Source organism: Aythya fuligula, chromosome 6 (genome assembly GCF_009819795.1).
Source record: "Aythya fuligula isolate bAytFul2 chromosome 6, bAytFul2.pri, whole genome shotgun sequence".
NCBI lineage: Eukaryota > Metazoa > Chordata > Aves > Anseriformes > Anatidae > Aythya > Aythya fuligula.
Genome location: NC_045564.1, coordinates 29,702,719 through 29,721,524, shown reverse-complemented (window position 1 = coordinate 29,721,524; position 18,806 = coordinate 29,702,719). Strand labels below are relative to the sequence as shown.

General features: G+C 38.2%; 1 protein-coding gene across 8 annotated transcripts in view; it reads right to left on the bottom strand.

Moving 5' to 3' along the window:
- NCKAP5 (NCK associated protein 5) overlaps nt 1–18,806 on the bottom strand; it is a 431,207-nt gene that overhangs the window by 67,325 nt on the left and 345,076 nt on the right. For all 8 annotated transcript variants that reach the window (XM_032189919.1, XM_032189920.1, XM_032189918.1 and 5 more), the window contains exon 10: nt 18,013–18,132. In XM_032189919.1, the coding sequence (XP_032045810.1) occupies nt 18,013–18,132 (120 nt within the window). The remainder of the gene's footprint in view (nt 1–18,012; nt 18,133–18,806) is intronic.

Sequence of the window (18,806 nt, the reverse complement as noted above, 5' to 3'; positions counted from 1 at the left end):
CTTGAGAGCAGAGGTCAGCCCACTTGGATCTAACACCTTTGAACAGGCAGAAGAACCAAACATTTCTGGCTGGAGAGCTGGCTGGTGGTAAGACACAGCCCAGCAGAGCATGCTGCCAACAGTCCAGAGCTGCAGGGCTCCAACCACACCAGCTCCGTCACTGGGCAGGCTGGGCTGTGCACGGCTCACGCTCTGTTTCAATGGGCTTTGCCAGCACTCAGCTCTCTGACTTTTCATAACAAAGGTGAACCAGCAGACTGAAATGGAGGAAAATGCTTTCAAGATGTGTAATGTGATTGTACATGTATTTCTGCATCAAATGAAAGACTGCCACATTGGAAATATCCCCCCCATGCATATGCAAAGACACCAACAGCCACGCGGCCAGCACAATGACTAGCATTAACAAACAGCCTAGCAAAGTTTGAGATCATTAATTAAATACAGTCACACAGCACTGAAGCAAGTCATCCAATTACGGAAGAAAAATGATAAGAAAATTATTTTTCTTTCATTTATTTGTTTTTCTTCCTTCTCCATTTTCCAAATCAAAAATAGGAAAAACTCTGTTAAAAAAATCTCATTAACGATCCATTTAAAATCAAGTAGCAGATTGTGCTAACTATGTAACTTGATTCTGATTTCTTCTCAGATAACAAAATGTACTGTGTCCTTTGTGGTTATTTTCGGATGGTCACATACCCAGATCAAGGAGTCACCGCTGCCTTGAAAATCACACAATGGGAAAATCACTGTTGATGCTATCGCAGTGCAGAGGCTGACCACAGCACAGACTGGCTTTCACAGAAAAGACCACATCAGTTCAAATGAATATTTAAATACAAGCCAACGAGTTATAACTATAAATTCACTTCATCTGCCCCATTTGGAGTGTATTGAGATAGCTGGTGACCTACGGGAATAAGGGGAAACTGGGCAGTATTTGTGCACGGGACATATCAGCCCCTCTGAAAACAGGAAAGTATCAAGAGCTGCAGGATGGGAAACCATTATGGAAGCGAACACAGCATGGGTTGGACACATTTGCTCAGAAATTACCCTGTGCTGAGCAGTGCTGGGGCAGGTGCAGATGAAAAAGTTCCCAGCATCGTGGCTGGGCTGCAGCCACGTCTCTGGGGCTGGTGGGGAGGTGCAGGCCAGGCAGAGCAGAAGGGGCATCTCTGGGGCTGCCTCTGAGCAGTGGCAGAAAAGCTCCACCTTCGGTTATGAGATCGTGGTGTTTCCCAGGCTTTATTGCCATGGTCTCTCTCCCGGCTTGCCTGTGTTTTCAGCCAAGATGGAGCAATATGGCTCAAAGTCAAGAATAACTCCTGTAACCCACATAAAAAATAAAAACAAAGTAATTGATAATTTAGGTGGAAACCTATTATATCAAGTGCAATAGGAAATACAATTATCTGGCAGCAGATAACCAATCCATCAGACGGAAGGCCAGCCCCCCTCCCCACAGCGACATCCTTATTAAGGCTTTCTAGGAAGATAAAAGAAGGCTCCGGCCTCCTGGCATGAGGCAGTATTACAGGGAGACTCCACAGTGCCTCGTGACTGGATCTGCACAGAATATCTATCAGTTCCCATCTCCTTTTTAAAATGTCTAATGGCCTGCAGCATTGCCAGAACAATTTTCAATGAATTATGCCAAACTGCGTATGACTCTCCAATATCGGATGAGTTAATTGCTATTAAATCAATTGGCTTTGTTTTTCTCACATGAGCCAAAGCCCATCATTCACAAGAAAGAAATTCTCGAGGTTCTGAGAGAGACATTTTCATCCTGGTGCTCTGAGCCAGAGCTGCAAATGTTTGTTTGGTGCATCCCCTCGTCTCTGCTGCTATCCGGGGCATCACAACGCTGAAAAGGCAAACTCTGGACTTCTCTCCCACACAGAGCAGCTGTTGCAACACGACTGGCAGGGAATACCTTCTCTGCAGCCTTCACACCACCCATTTTTAATAATTCTCTGCACAAAGAAAGTTCCTCTCAAATCCACAGGCAGCAACACACCTGCTCTGGTTCTACCCTGGCTGTACTAAATAAGCAAGCCTTAGTAGCTCTACCAAAAACACGCAACAAATGTACAACACGAGAAGAGTGCTGATACAGCTGTGACAGAAGCTCAACAACTCTTGCTAGGTGACTTTTTCACTCCTGATCCTTTGCTCATAACTGCTATATCCATCCAAAGCAGAGTCCAGCTATGAATTAATCCCACCTAGGATGAGATTTAGTTTCAAAGGTCTTACAGAAATAGCACTCCATCCTGCATTTCCATTGCACCCTGGCAGATAGCAGACCAAATATATATGTATGTGATTAGGTATGCAATTCACTTAATACTGGTTTATGCAGAAATAACATCTGTCTTGAAACTGAATGCTGATTTTTTCAGTCCCTAGGTGCATTTTCGTCCCTAGATGCATTGCAGAGGGATTCAGATGGAGAGAGAATAACTTTCACCTACTCCATCAGAGGTTAGCTAGATTAAGAACACACACTATTCAAAGCATGAAGGGTGAACTTCTCATACAGCTGATATTCTGAAATAAAGGAGAATGTTAAATGTATGGAAAAATAATAAAATGAAGTTCAACTTCTGAAAGCAGAAATAGATTTTGCCTTTAGACAAATCAGAGACTGCAATACATGTGCTTCTGGCATCTGGTAAATCTGCTTTTTAAAGTGTGCTGAACAAGTTGTTGTCAACAGAAAACAGCCAACTATGAAGCAAAAGTGAATGTTATATAAAGGTGCTTCCATTGTATTTAATTCCAATAATCACTAATGTAGGAAATACACTTGAAATCGTACACTGTGTGCATGCAGCAATGCCTGATGTTTCATCATATGTAACTGATGCAATGAAAATAAAATGATAAATATTTCAACACTCAGAAGTTATATATTTAATAGAAAATTCAGAATTATGTCCTACTTTCCTACTGCTCACTTCCTATAAACAGAACATTTCACAGTTTATAATGGCAATAGCAGTTGGCATACTGAGCACTTTACACGAGTAAATCAGCTTGGTTAAGAACTTGCCTTCATCCTTCCAGCTGTCTATTGAATATGAAGACAGGCAGCTTCCTAGCAGACTTCTTGTGCATCATTTATACCACTTCATACTCCTTTTTATACCTGTATCCTTTAGGTTAATTTCAAGGACATTTCACTATGGAAATATTCATGCTTTTTTCCTTCTAATTCCCTAATAGTCTGCTTTGCAATCATTTACCCTAACAGCATGACATTACCTCTGACTGTTTCTCTCTGATAAATATTTTAGACTAAAATCAAGTCCAGCCTTATGGTGCTTGAGCTGAAGAATTCAGCATGTCTTTAAGAAGCATTTATGTCCTTTTTAACCACTTTTCAGGAGTGCCTTTACATCAAATAAGGTCCCTTATTCACAATTGTGTTCTGGTATTTCTTCACAGAAATAGGCAGTTAATAAAATGAATTTTTCCACCAGTTCTGAAAACAAAACACAGCCTTATCTTATAAGTTGCACAGAGTAGTGCAATGCAACATGAACCACATAAGGGTATGCTTTTCTATCTATATTTTTAACAAGTGTTAGAAAGAGACCAAGTTTTATAGGACTACGTGAGATTGACACAAATACTTAGATTTGTATTTTCACTTGTACCTATAGCAAAAGTGACCAATCAGTCTGTACCTGTGCATTTCCTTAAGCAACAAAATACTGCATCAAGGAAAAAGAAATGGCAAGGTATGGGTGAAGCACAGGAGCAACGAGAGGTTCGCCATAGCTCTGCTCTGGCCTGCTCTGCTGCTGCAGAGCACCCCCTGCAGAAAGTGAATATCTCTCTGCAGTATGGGCAACGGGAGCTGGCCACAGGAGACAGCTGGGAGAACGTGCACTGTGCAGCCAACTTGTCAGGGAGCTCCCTTCTCCTGCCAAACCTTGTCCAGGACTGAGGCTAAACACAGAGTGGGAAACGAACAGCCTCTGTCTGTTCCAAATGCTGCTCCCGGCCCCAAATTGTTCTACTCTCATCACTTCTTAGACATCAAGAAGCTGTCAATGCACAAGTTTGCCTCTATACCAGCAGGCACACACAACTTCTCATCGTAAAGCTAAGGCATCACACAAAACTCTTTTCACTCTTTCCTTGTTGTTACAGGCTCCATTTCTAACAGATCAGGCACTCAGCAGAGGTACTTGATATTTGGCAAAAGCACACAACATGAAACATTATACAGCTCTGTCTGGAATAGACAAAGCAACTCAGAAGTCTTACACCCCGTGGTAATTAGCACCAGCAAATATGCTGCCTTTCATACTTAGTACTCTGCTCTGTCTGTCTGATGGGTCACCTGAAATTCATTGCCCTGTGTGATGCTGCTAGGGTTCTCACCTCTCATACCGTGGGAAACATGCCACTACAGCTGGTTAGATTTATTTTTGGTGGGAGGAGGGGGGTTAATCCTCAGCGAGTGAACCCCAGGATAATTCTCACAGTGCTAGGAGTGAGCAGCGAGAGACTGGTATTTATTGGCCTTATTTACTGGCTGTGTAAAATATGGGAAACAGAATCACAAACTTACAGTATTGCCCAGCGTTAACAGGGGAAAGAGTTATAGAAAATATGAATATTAAAGGCTCAACTATAAAATACATTTCAGTAAGCTAAAACATTTCATGGTACAAAAAAGGCAGCCTCCAGTTATTCCAGAAATTTCAAGTCAAGCAGATTTGAATTTTCTATTAATCTAACAAAAATATTTCCATGCAAGTTCTAATTTGATTTTTGCCATTTGTTTTTGCTGTCTCCCCTACTACTAGGAGGACATTGCTAAAAAACGTGACGTCTGGGGATCTAACATCTAGCAGATGCTAGACTTTAAATTCATACCCAGTACAACAGCAGTTTGTCAGTTTTGCTGGCAAATCCTCCAGGCGAGTTCACTGAGACTTAACTGACAACGTCCAAGACAAAGTACACGGGTATGATATTACAAACATTTGTATAGAAGATTAGGGTGCTAAAACTACATCGGAAAATCCTGTTAACAAGGCAAATCCAGCACAAAAAAAAAAAAAACAAACAACAAAACAAAAGCTTCACTTGCATCTACTTCAGGTTTTCCAGGCTTGCTGCTCTCTGTTATTATCAAACCATTCAGAGAGAGGAAAAACCAGTCAATTAGATTCCAAAGTAAGGAACTCAGAAGGTTGAAAACTTATATCCTAGGGTATAAATTGGGAGGTATTAAGCAGACATTTGATGCATAAACATAAATAACATAATCTCTCTGAATTCTTCACAGAGTTGGCAATACTATTGTAAGCCTAAAATTACTCCTCTTCCAAATCCCTTCGTTTCATTAATTTTCATAAACTGTTTTAAATAAAAGTTACATTGAAAGACAGAAAGTAATCCTCCCTGATCCTAGTTTTGTTTTTATAACTCTATCAGTGTTCTCAAGCTCTAAGACTCCAATGTGGTTTTAATAGCACTACAGTAGGAGCCTGTAAATATTGCAGTAATAATACAAGGAGCTAATTTAATTTCTTAGGAAAATGTACGCATAAAGTTCCCTGTGGTTTGTAATTACTGTAAAGTCAACAGTTTACATCAATGACCTGGTAATCAGCTACTCAGAATGTAAACAATTAATGAAATAAATGTTTTAAACAAGCTTTCCCTTGGAAGAGTCCTTGGAGTATGGTAAAACAGCAGTTTTGTGAGAATAGTATTGTAGAAGAGTCAAGCCTCTTATTAAGTTTATATATTTACTTTTTCTCATTAATTTGGTGCAAAACAGTACATGCTTTTTGTAAATACCTTTCTATTGATCTGATAGCAATCCATATGTTAATTCCACTTTGCTAAATGGATGCCAGCCTCATGCTGGTGCTATGAATTATAGGAACACCCGAGCGTGGAGGCAGACATCTGCATGTTCTGCAACCTTCCCTTCCTGCACTGCTCACAAACAACACCAGTTTTCCTTCACATCTCAGCGTGGTCAAAATCAGTCTAGAAAACAGCTTTATACTAAACTTCTGTGACAAGGAAGAACAATGCCATTAATCTTTTATGGCATGCCTTTCACATGCTATCTGTGCTTTAACAGTGAAAAGGTGGAGTGTTTGTTATTATTTCACTGTATTTAAGAAACGCTTTAACATGAAAATACAGCTGAAAAGTGTTGAAGGTTTAGTGTCACTTAGACGATTGCAATCACGTTATCAATAATAATCTGATTAAATTACTCACTAATTTCAACATGCTGCTAAATTGATACTGATCAGAGATATTCCTGGTAGCACAAAATAATTTTGGTCTTTGAATTGTGATTCTTACAGTTTAAAACTCATTTTCACATTCACTTTCTGACTATGCCCCAAAATCATCTAAAGGAATTAGGCAGCCCTCAATACGATCTTGTTATTGACATTTATGTTGATCGATGTTGGCTCTTACAGAATTGGAATCTACAGATCAATTCCCTTATTAGATTCGTTCTCAGTGCTGCCATGATCATTTTATCACAGAAGCTGCTGCTATCAAATGCTGCTTTATCACTTTATAATAGGATACACTGAAGCTTTCCTCTGGCATATAGTTGGAAATGAAAGCTGTCTGAGCTCTAAGAATTGTTTTTACAGATTTTCAAAATTATCCTTATTAACAGCATATGTCTAATTTTTAAAAGCTATTTAAAACTCAATTTACCTAACTAGTAAAAATTTTTCCCCATGAGAAAATACCAGTTATCAGGGTGGTAAAAACATAAAATAAAATAAAGGTTAACACTGGACATTGCCCTGGATTTATTAATCACCTTCTTTCTGTTGCCTCTAAGAGTGAAGAGGTGTTAGATAAAAATAAGTGTAAGAATGTAGGTATGATAGAAGAAACAACGTGGTTTCAGGAATGGCGTTATGTGAACACAAACACATGTACGAGCACTCAAAAGCAGACAGAACAAAATTATACTCGAGGTTTGTTGCAGAGGTTTTTATCTGGTTTTGAAAATATGCAGGGCAATGGTATTTTTGTAAGAGTGGTGTTACAGCCCCTGTTGAGAGAGGAGTTCATCACATTAATTTAAATCTACAATAAAATAAATTAGCTTTTTTATTGCCAGGTTGAACTACGGGGCTATGATTGTTATGTATTGCTACAATCTAAGTCTTAATGGCATTTTAGCCCTGTGGTGGTCAAACAGAAACCATTTCAAACCTTCTAAAGGCTATTAAAACATGTGCAGATGTCTGGAAAATTAATACTATTATCTAACTCTAACCTTTTGCCTGTAGGAGGAAAAGGAGAGAGAAGGCTCGGGGAAGATGTTTTAGATCAATACATGGCAACAGAGGAGGGTGAACGCCACTTCACATGGAAGTTCATTGGCTGTGAACAGGTGATTCAAGCAAGCAGATTCATCCTTATTTGGTTTGCACTGAAATCATTCATTTACTCAGAAAAAATAATTTAAGAGATATGAGCATCATTTTTACAGTCCTTCCTCACTGCTGTTTCTCAAGGTCCAGCAAGCTAGACACTGGAAAGGTTCATTCATTTAAATGACAGGAGCACGAATTTGTCAAGGTTAATGTTGAACAAGTCGTATTTTCCTTGCTACAAAATTATGCATTTGAAAGGTTTCACAATCCCTCCACCCTTTCTTATTCTTTTTTTTTTTTTTTTTTTTCCTTTTTTTGGTGAAATTGTTGAAATGTCAGCTGGACTGAAAAGAGTGTAAAAGTAGTAGGAGGATTTAAGGAAATAACATTATTGTTAGTTTAAGGCTTTTACATACATATTTTCTCTCCAACACTAATGCATTGTTTTTCGCTCTGACAGAATAATTTCAAATAAGGTGAGCCTTTTTACAGTGGTTTTCTTGGATGCCTGGATACCAGGTACTTATGGAAATGGAAAATAAATACCATCAGCCATTGCTCCTGGGACAAACTGGGCTCTTGTGAGTACAGTGCCCTCTAAGTGCTGTGCAGGACCTGGACCAGCCCTGTGAGTGCCAAGCCCTGGCACATGATGGCATTAAAGAGAGTTCCTCTCCCACCCTGCTGCCAGAATGTCCCCGGAGGCAGCCTGCCCTGGGCTCGAAGCAGCCATGAACTTTACCATGGAAAGCTGAGAGCTGCAGACCCCTTCGGCAGCTGTACATGCTCGGAAGAAGCGGTGCCAACTTTTGATTAGGAATCTGTGACCTTGTGAATTGATCATTATTTTCCCGTAGATAAAAGCAGGGCTTAGGAGGTATTATATAGGAGTTTCAAAAAGGGTCAGCCCCTGGTTCAGCACCAAATAAGTAGCCAGATTTTTAGAAGAGCTCAGCAAAATGCCTGAACACTTGAAAGTCTGGGCCTGTGTACGCGAAGGACCTAAAGACCTAAATTAAAGGTTAATTCCATTTGTTATTCCCCCATGAACTGGTAAAGACTGGTAGCAAAGCTACCCATATGTCTAATTATTGTCAAGAACCTCCTAAGGACCATTTAATGGAATAAATTTAAGCAAGCCTCTAAAATACAATGCTAATGTCTGGTTCGTGTTCACACTCACATTATCTATAATCCATAAGTGTACCTAGACATATATGTATCTACAGAACAGGAGGAGGATGCAATGCTTATTTAGGGAAAAAAAGGGGGGGAGGGTTAAGCGTAAGTGAAAGGAAACTTAAACACATTAGATGAAGTATTTCTGCTTTTAAAATATGACTGACTATAAAAATTTTGAATCAAAACACTACAAAATGAAGTAATTCATCTCAGAAGGTGTATACCAGAAGAAGGAATGGAAAAGTGCTATCTGTTTGAGTTTTTAAAGCACTGATATTAATTCCAGATGTCATTACTTTGACACTCTGGTTTCCATACTTTTAACCCAGTAAGATGGAGTTTAATTCATAATGTTCAAGATGCCCTTGTAATGCACACAGGACACAGACAAATCACTGCTCCTCCCTGCATCCAGACATCTGTTAGTGACTAATGAAACACGGCTTGCTCACATCCAGGCAGAAATGAGCAGGAATGCAATCTAAAAATGCTAAAAATACAGTAAGACTCAAGTTTGTCAATATCACATTATTAAAGATTTAATGACGAAGGTAACTTTTCCTTTCAGCTTGCCCTTATCAAGAGATACCCAGATGGTAATACAAGAGTTAAGGCACTAATGGACTCTTCAGTTTCACTGAGCGTCTACGTGCTGATTTTATCTTGCAATACAGTATTTCACATTCTCAGCGAAGTCAACAGAGACGTAGTCAATAGTGTCACAGCCTCTGGATGAGGATCTGAATCTTACCAGTATCCAAACCATCATTAAAGAAGATAGGTCATTTGGGAAACAAAGGAGAGCATTAGTAAAATTCAATACTAAAAGATGGGGTTGGTTCAGTAGGTGTTTTATGATTCATTATGAATAACATTTCATTTTAATTACCAACCCTTTCTTCCATGCACAGTATACATAAAAGTACACAAAACATACAGAGTACATGCCAGGGAAATTATTTTTTTTCGTAACAGATGGCAACAGAAAATACTTATTGAGTAATTTTATGTGCTAAAAACCACTTAGCATGATGTTGGATTCATCTGATTGAATGTGTAATTTAAAATTACTAGCAAATTACACTGACCTGATATAATCTGAAATGCTTAAATGTTACTAAGCAAAGCACTTACTGGCACACCACTTTTGAAGTAAAGGAGCCATAGTTCCAGATTGATTCATGTCCTTAGACTCTGCCACTATGCTTCAACAGTAACAGAAACACAGTTATGAGTAAAGTACAATTTAAATGAAATTCTGCACGTATTAAGTGTAGTAAAATTAGAAATTAAATTAATAATTTACTTATTGTTATTTATTTCATACATGCATACTTCTGAGCAGTTGTCCTTCATTTAAGTTTCAAAGTCTTTTAGGAAAACAAACGACATACTTAGCTCCACTAGAGCAATAGGAGAAACATAACACGTCTGTAATAATAATGATTATGCTTTTATACTGCCTTAGAATTTCAATAGATTTCTACTTTGCCACAAGAAGAAGGCCTCAAAATCTTCGAATCATTTAATTTTATGCATTCTTTTGGTAATTCATTTGGGAGTTATGGAGTGTGAAATATGCACCATGATGAAACAACAATTATCTAGCACACCTGTTGTTTATCCACACTGTATTTAAAAAGGGCCTGTAGTGGCTACTATTTCAATCCGCTGTGCAATTCAAAATCAGGAAGCTTCAAGAAATGACCTGATGACACAAAATTACACTTCCATATGTAACACATGGCTTGTACTGCGCATATCATACACTGCAATAGCATTAGAACAAATACATGATAATTTCTGCTATCAGAATTTCAATGAGAAAGATTTTTCCATTTAGAAAGGAAACCAGAGTGAATGACTTTTGATTAAATACACCTAACATAACAAAAACGTTGTAAATTTAATCAAAACCTGAAATATATCATACAAAAAAAAAAAAAAAAAAATGCTGGTCATACAAAATTTAAAGGCATGAGTAACTCAAAGAGTTTTCACAAAGTTCTCAGTCTACAATAAGCATTCCTTGTAACCAGCCTCTATACTTATTCTTTGACGATTCATGCAACGATTTACACAGTACGTTGCCAATACAGTCAGCAAATAGCACAGGTTGAAACTGCATCCAGTGGGCTATTCTCTCTAAGTTAAGCATTGCTATAGGTTAAATGTAACCACAGAAAATTAAAAAAAAAAAAAAAAAAAAAAAAAAAAAGTGTATCTTTTTCATGCTTAGTGTAAGTTTGAAGCACAGGGCAAGTTTGGAATATAGAAATACTGTTTTGTACTGTGGGACTCTTACCTTTTATCTTAGATGTCTTCTCTCACTGAATGTACACAATGATAGGAAAAGCTTTGAAATACGTTGTGGTACTTAATGACTGCTTACATACTCGCTCAGGGTTTCAAATGCCATATTGGATTCCTGCCATCATGTGTATCATCACTGATAGTAAAAATCCATGCATAAAATAAAGAGAAATCTACAGTTCACTCAGCATCAGTTGCATGTTTGTCTAAAAAAATAGGCAGCAAAATCTTACTTCTTTTGTTAAGGCCTGTCGCATCAGCACAGCCCCACTGTTTCCTTGACGTATGCTTACTCTGAAAGACCATCTCTGCTCTTCAGCACATGGTGAGCTTTAGTCATTATTTTCTTTTTGTTTAAGAGCACATCAGTGAAGAGTTTAGGTACTGAAATAAGGATTAACAGTCTGACAAGAAGGGAGGTCACCAAGACACAAATTACAGATGGGGCAGACCTATCAGCTAAGTTGATCTAACTCCCTGATAATAAAAATACCCTTCTCCACACAACACCTAGCTGTGCTTTGCTTGCTCTAGTTTTAAAAGCTGTGAAGGATAATACCCTCGCTCTCCTTTCATATATCATGCCGCAGTCTATAACTTTGTGTGTGTGTGTGTGTGTGTGTGATGTTCCTTTATCAGCCTGAATTAGATTTAGATCCAGCAAAGCATTTTGGCAAATGTTCTATTTTCAGAATGAGAGTTTTACAGTTTCCCTAGTTATAAAAGAGCACGACAGGTTTCCCCGGTGATACAGACTGGTATTTGTGAGGGACAAGAAAGGCCTCCTCAGCCATGTGGTTCAAGGGATCTCTCTCACAAAGCTTTTTGAAAGTCTGCACAACACAGCCATGATTTTCACACTGATCTTCCTGGTAATCCGTGATATAACAAAAAGGAATGGCACAAAGCTGCCTCAGGGGATGTTCAGACTGGACATGAGGAAACATTTCTCTGCCACGAAGGTGGGCAAACACTGGCACAGGCTTCCTAGTGGGGTGGTTGGTGCCCCAAGCCTGTCGGTGGTCAGGAGGCATTGGGATAATGCCCTCACTAATATGCTCGAGCTTTTGGTTATCCCTGAAGTGGTCAGGCAGTTGGACTCGAGGATCTTTGTAAGGTCCTTTTCAACTGAACTATTCGATAAGTTTGTTTCTGTCAGCTTATGTCCTTGTGACTAGAGATGACCTGTAGGGAGCCACTGTTGTGGATGACATCCAGCGATGCGAGGTGCTCTCCCAAAAATCTGCTCGTCTCAGAGCCTTTTTCTAGAGCTGTCAGGTTATCAGATGTCTAGCCTCATTCTTCCAAGCATTCTCCTATCACTGTTCCTTCAAAACTAGAGGTCATGCAGCTTAATTTAGGGAGGTTAGATGGACTTGCTTTGGAGGATATTTTCTTTCCTTCTCTCATCACTGACTTTGGTCACCCATACATTTAACCAGTAGGCTCTCAGCCATACTTTATTCCTCTAACATTTCTTCAGCATGTATGTGAAGCTGTAAAAAGGGCAAGAAATATGGTTCCAATAATATATTCCGATATATGGAATATATTATTCCATGTTGGTGATTTAAGCTGAGATGAAATACAGAGCATTACGTATCACTGCAGAAGCTGTTATGCCTTATTTTTACTTTAATATTTTCTAAGAAAAAAAGGCCATTTGCCAATCTGTTCGGGAGCTGGAGTTTCAGAAGATTTGCAAATACGAGCGCCCTGACAATGTGATGGATACCAAGGAAGAGAAGTGAAGTAAGAAAATAAGCAGGTCAACCGCGGGAGTTTCCAAACTTCACACACAAATTTGCTGATCTCGGTCTCAAGTCTGCGTGCTCTCTGAAGAGCCCAGAGGCAGCAGGCAGGACGAGTGGCTGGCTTCTGTCAGACGGGAATTATGCTGCTGCTCAGCGTGTAACGATCCAGTTATTTAAATAGATTTGGACTGCTGACAAACTGTTTTCTAACAATGTGTGATGATCTTTAGCTTTAATTTCAAACCCTCCAATACTTTCTTTCCGAAATACTTAACCATTTCATATATCTAATTGCTGGAAGGTGATGCAACTTCACTTTTAACCTTCCGCATTCAGACATCATCGTGTCTAACGATGTCTGAACCAGAGGTCAGGCTCTGAGGCCAGACACTCCATCTCCTTTTGTCAGGTGTTAGGGCAATTAATTGCCCTTTTTCCTTCTCATATATAATAATGTCGTCAGTGTAATTTACCCCTTCCTGCTAAGTTGCACAACTGTTTCCATCCAAGTGCGTACAGTTACAGTCTATCTCATATGTCTCACAGTTGTCAGGTTATTACAAGAGCTAATGTCAATGCAGTTACAACAAAGTAGTTATTATTTGAATCTAAGGATTCAGCAGACTGTGCTATAGCACTCGAAACAAAATCTTAGACATGAAATTAAACAATGTGGATGGTCCGTGAGTAATAAATGAAACTAATCTAGCCAGAGAAACACAATGAGAAAATGGATGCTTCAGGAGTTCTCCCTACCTTGTTCTGGAGTTGGTAAAGTAGCATTTTTATGATGGGAATAAAAAGGCAATGAAAATACAGTTTGGGATCAGAGATACTGTAAATCTTGTGATTAGTAGTATTATTTTATGCTTTCCCAACTATGAAAATTTTATTACTTATTTAATCAAGTAAATCAATTCAATAAATGTTGCTACTCTGCACTTTTAAACACCTTTCACTGTAAGTTCCCTGCCTGCTTTATAAACAGCAACCTCCTGGATGAAAAGTGAAAACAAGAATTTTATCCACGAGAAGAATTTATCTAACAAACATTTTCCTTTTATGTAAACAGAGATACATTATATAAACGACTGCAATATCTATCAGAAGGCAAACCCCGACCCCTTTTACCTCTCAAAAACTCTATAAATGTCATCCTTGTTGCAAAGGAAAAACATTCAATTCTAGAATCAGGTTTGATGGCAATCATTATATTGTCAAGTATGAGTAGAACAAGAGGGCTAACTAGAAAAAAAAGGCCCGAGACAGATCTGTCTCAAGAGTGAGTAGTCTATACCCAATAAAGTCAAACAACTTTATGAGACGACAGAGAAAAAGTATAAAAGTCTATAATTTGGTTATTTTAATAGTTTTACATTTCTCTGAACAAAACACTGTACCATTTATTAAAAACGAATAAGTAAAGGAAAGAGAAATTACGTGATATTAACATTTACATTTAAACCTATTTCATATATGCTATACATGACCATGGGCAAATCAAAAGTGGTAAGTTTAATCTAAGGCTGCTTCTTTTTCCTACCCTTACCCTTTTTTCTTACCTTTTTCTCAACGGTTTTCCTACCCTTACCCTTCTTCTTATCCTTACCCTCTATTTAGATTTATCTCATCCCTTCATCAATCTTCTGAGCATCACCTACACAAATTTACCTCTTTGCTTCCAACCAGTTCCACTCTACCCTATTTTAAACCTTTGTCTGTCATTCCCAACTATATCTCCCACTGCCAGATGAAATACAAAGTACCTCACCATAATGGAGTTCCTGTTTTTCTTTCCCAAACCTTTTTTGCCATGACAGGCAGAATTTCATCTCTTTTTAGCAACCATATCAACTGAGGAAAATGAAGGCTGTCTTGGCAGAAGCCACTCCTCTGTGATAATTTCTAACTAAAGCTATTCCTCTTCTTCAGATGGTGCTGAGACAGAAGCACTTTTCCAAAGCTTCTAAATTTTCAGAAAGCCATTTCAGAGAGATTTATTGGATAATATAAAACAAAAATAAAAACAAACAAAAAACCCACAGGTTATCAGATTCTTCCTTATTTACCTACCCTAATAACCCTAATACTGGCTTTGTAAATCACACTATTCAGTTAGAAAGAATGTCCCTAGAAAGACAGGGTAGCTCTTAAAATCATCCACAAAAGAAGTAGTGAAAAAAAAAAAGCTTGAGTTATCTCTTTCTCCTCCTTATATTTTGCATCAGAGCCTGTGTTATTTAATCTTTTCTTGACAGGAATGAGATGTCCTCTGTATCACCGTCACTACAAGCAGTAAGTACACCAGAATTTCTAGCAGCAAAGAACTTATATGGCAATCTACTTAATCACATGCCTCAAGAAAACACATGTATTTCTTTTAAAATATTATTAGGCCCTTCAATTTCATGAGTACTTACTTTTCTTGTAAATGCATGAGAGTGTAATACTTTCAATAATAGTTTTATAGTGAAGGATTCCAGAAGCAGTCATGAAAACCTTCACTACATGATTTTGTTTTTAAATTGGAAGCAATCAGTTTTGCTTCTGATCTATGTGAGAAGCACGATGAAAAACAACGCAGTGCAATCAGTACTGTACACAGGCTACTATTCTGCAGTCAAGTTCAAGACATTTAAATCAATTTGTTTACTGGGAAAAAAAGTGAATGAACTGATTTCTAAGAAGACACAAATTGTGTAAAATTTGCTTAAAATCAAATAACAAAGAAACTTAGGGTAATGGTGAAATCTATTTCACCTTATTTAAGAAATCTATATTTCTGTTGAAATCTGAGATACTCAGAATGTTTATGATTTAAAAATAAGCTTAGTCTTTCGTACAAGAGTTTTGTAGTGCCAATCACAGAATGAATTGATGGTAATATAGAACCAAATCACAGAAGATATGCAGACAAAGTAATTAATATTACTTATTTTTAGCTTAGACCCTGTTCTGCAGCATTATTGAAAATTTTTAATTGTACTGAGTATAAATACTTGTAGGATGAGATCAAAATGTAAATAAAATTAAACTTCGCTGTACCAGACAGTACGGGAAAGGTAAAAGTAACACCACCACCACGCCCCAACAGTATTTGTCCATTCACTTTCATCAGGGCTGTGAATTAACAGAAATGTCCTTAACCACACAGTTAGTACTCTACTGGAGAGCGAGAGATTTAAACAAATATTTAGTTCTTGCTCTAAACCTGCTGTTTATGCATTTCCAAAAAAGACATAATCAAAACTTTTCTTCCATTTTTGTTTCAGGCACACAACAATATTTGCTTAATTTCAGCCCTAAGGAAACAGTCTTCTTTAGATTTTACATCCCAGTCTACAAGATCACAGATGACACACCACTAATTCGAGTCTGGAGTAAAATTGGAGAAAGAAATAGATTTCTGGAAACTCACTAATTGACTTTGTGTGTGTGTGTGTAAAAGTGACATATGAAGTGTTTTAACAGAAGTTCTTCATTTTCTCCTGTACACTGCAACTTGTTCGCTGCCTTTTTTTTTTTTTTTTTTTTTTTTTTTTCCCCCAAGGGGGGTTAAAATCTGTTGATAGTGTAGGGACATAACAGCACATTTTGTCATCTGTGCGACATGGGCCTTAAGAATGATCTTAATTCTCTTTCTTCTTTGGCAAAAAAGACAAAGCAGTGAAACAAGGGCAGGGGTGAGGGGTGTGGGGGGAATCTACACACATTACCTGCCTGCCAAACTGTGCAGGGACAACAATATAAAACAGTTTGAAGCCCTCTCTAAAACCTACATCATTTAGTCCTTTCTTCTACTTGGTGCAGGTTCATCTCTTTCAACTTCTTTTGCAGCAGTGACACGATCCAGTTTCAAGGAACTGAAGTCAAACCATCGATCCCACTTTTCAGATGTTATCTTACACTTCTGTAACACTCCCAAAATAACCTGGCCTTACTGTTGCCACATAACTAGGCAGTAAGGAATGTGCAATGTCTGACTTCTGTGCAACCTAACCCAATACTAACACAGGCTAGAGTTAGGCACTTTGGAAACGGAACAAAAGAAGAAAATGGGAAGAAGGAGCAGGTGATGGAACTGTCAAAATCAGAAGTGAGCAATAAACGTGCATGCTGCAGTGGATGCATTAAAGACTGAATAAATAAAGATGTAACAGTTTTACACAGCAACCATGAGTCTATGAAGGATGAACAAACAGGCAAGAAAGCGGGGGGCAGGAGAAAAGAAAACAAAAGAATGAGGGTCCTGACCTAGCAATACCCAAATCAACACAAAATGAGGAATATGAGGACAATGCAAGAACACAGATCCCTGTGATGGTGACCTAGCACCACTTTGCCTGTGCTTTAGTTTCACAGCTATTCGCTCTCACTGTGGGGATTCCTTGCCCTTAAGCACCAGTTGGTGAGCAGACCAATGTTTCCTCAATAAAGAACCCAAAATGATGTGAGTTAGCAGCTGTCAGGTGTTGAGCGATAGTGCAAAGGCTAAATTTTACTTCAAGATATACTTGCACAGCATCAGGCGATTTTAGTAAGACACACATTTAATATCATTTAACTAGGTGAGATACCCAAATTTCTCCCCTTAAGTTTATGATTTTTTTTTTCTCTAATAATAATAACATGCATTGCCAAAGCCAGACTTTGCCTCGTTTTTTGAAACTTGCAAAATCTAGTTAGTCTTCATTTACTGTTCTTCTAGCTCGTGGTCAGATTTGTTGGAAGTTCTGCAAAGCAATTCTACTTCTACAAAAGGATGTCAAAAAGATGGATTAATTCATAATAATGGACTTTGCCAAATCGAAAGGGATACTGAAACATCTCTTATTATTCCAGAATGGCAAAGGAGTGGGAGATGGGTCAATTGGTTCCTCAGCTTTATCCTCCCATGAAAGGTTAAAAAAAAAATCTCTGCAAGCTTGTGAAGATGTACTTAAGTCCTCGTAACACATATGGCAGGAGTTAAATAAATGGGCTGTCTTCTTGCAGGAAATTACACTGTTCACCATCAAGCAGAATGTTAAGGAATCTGAGTTTCTCTCCTGCAGAGGGATAATGAACCCATATAATTCCATTTATCATAGTGAAGAAGCACTGAAAAAGAAAGTCACTCCACAGGTATACTCCTTTTTCCACATTTGCACATAATATGTAATCATAACTCATTGGTGTACACTTTCAGTTTCAGTGGTATTAGATTATAGATAACTGACATTCTTCTGATATATTAAATCTACCAACTGTCATTTCCTGCTTATTGACATAACCTTAAGAAAAAGAGAAGAAGAGGAGAATTTTATAATTGTGAGAAATATAATGCTCATGGCTTTCCTTCTGCAAAGCCCATTTCCTACCTGAAGGAGGAGGTCAGAAGCTGGTTTGACTCTCTGCTGGAAAAGCACGCTTAGCGTTCGATTCTGTTGTTCCAAATCAAAAACTCTCGTTTTCAGCTTTATACATTCTTCCCTCAGATCCTGCAGCACAAGGGAAAACAGGAAGATTAGAAAGCAGGTAACAGAAGCAATTTTAAAATCTCTATGTAATGTCAGACTCTAAGAAGGAATTTAGAATTTAGAATAGTGCAGTCGGAAGAGACCTACAAAGATCATCAAAACCAACTGCCTGACCACTTCAGGGATAAAGAAATTAGAGCATGTTATTGAGGGCATTATCAAAATGCCTCTTGAACACTGACAGGCATGGAGCATCAACTTGTATATATATGAACAACATAGACAGCTTTTAAAATAATACAGATCAGAAAAATTTGCTACTTCATTTTCTCTGGTTATTTGATCATCACATGATAACATCAAAAAAATCTTGTAATGAAAAATGACAGTTACATGCTACATCCTTTAGGAGTTTCTGTTAGTATAAAAAGTGACTGCTAGCAACGTGTTTCATTTTGCATCCTGCTCAAAGCAGAAAACAGCAATTAAGATATGAATATTGTAATAAGCATACGCTAAGGAAAAAGCTTCAGCCACACCATAGCAAAAAGAAGTTCAAAGAGGCACTGTGCCTTCAAGGTACTCTTCTGAAGTCGCATCCCCTCCCTGCTTTTTCTGGAATAACCAAGTCAGCAATGCTGGCTGCATGTTGTGCATGGTCTGTATCTTCCCCACTGTAACCAGTCACCATAGAG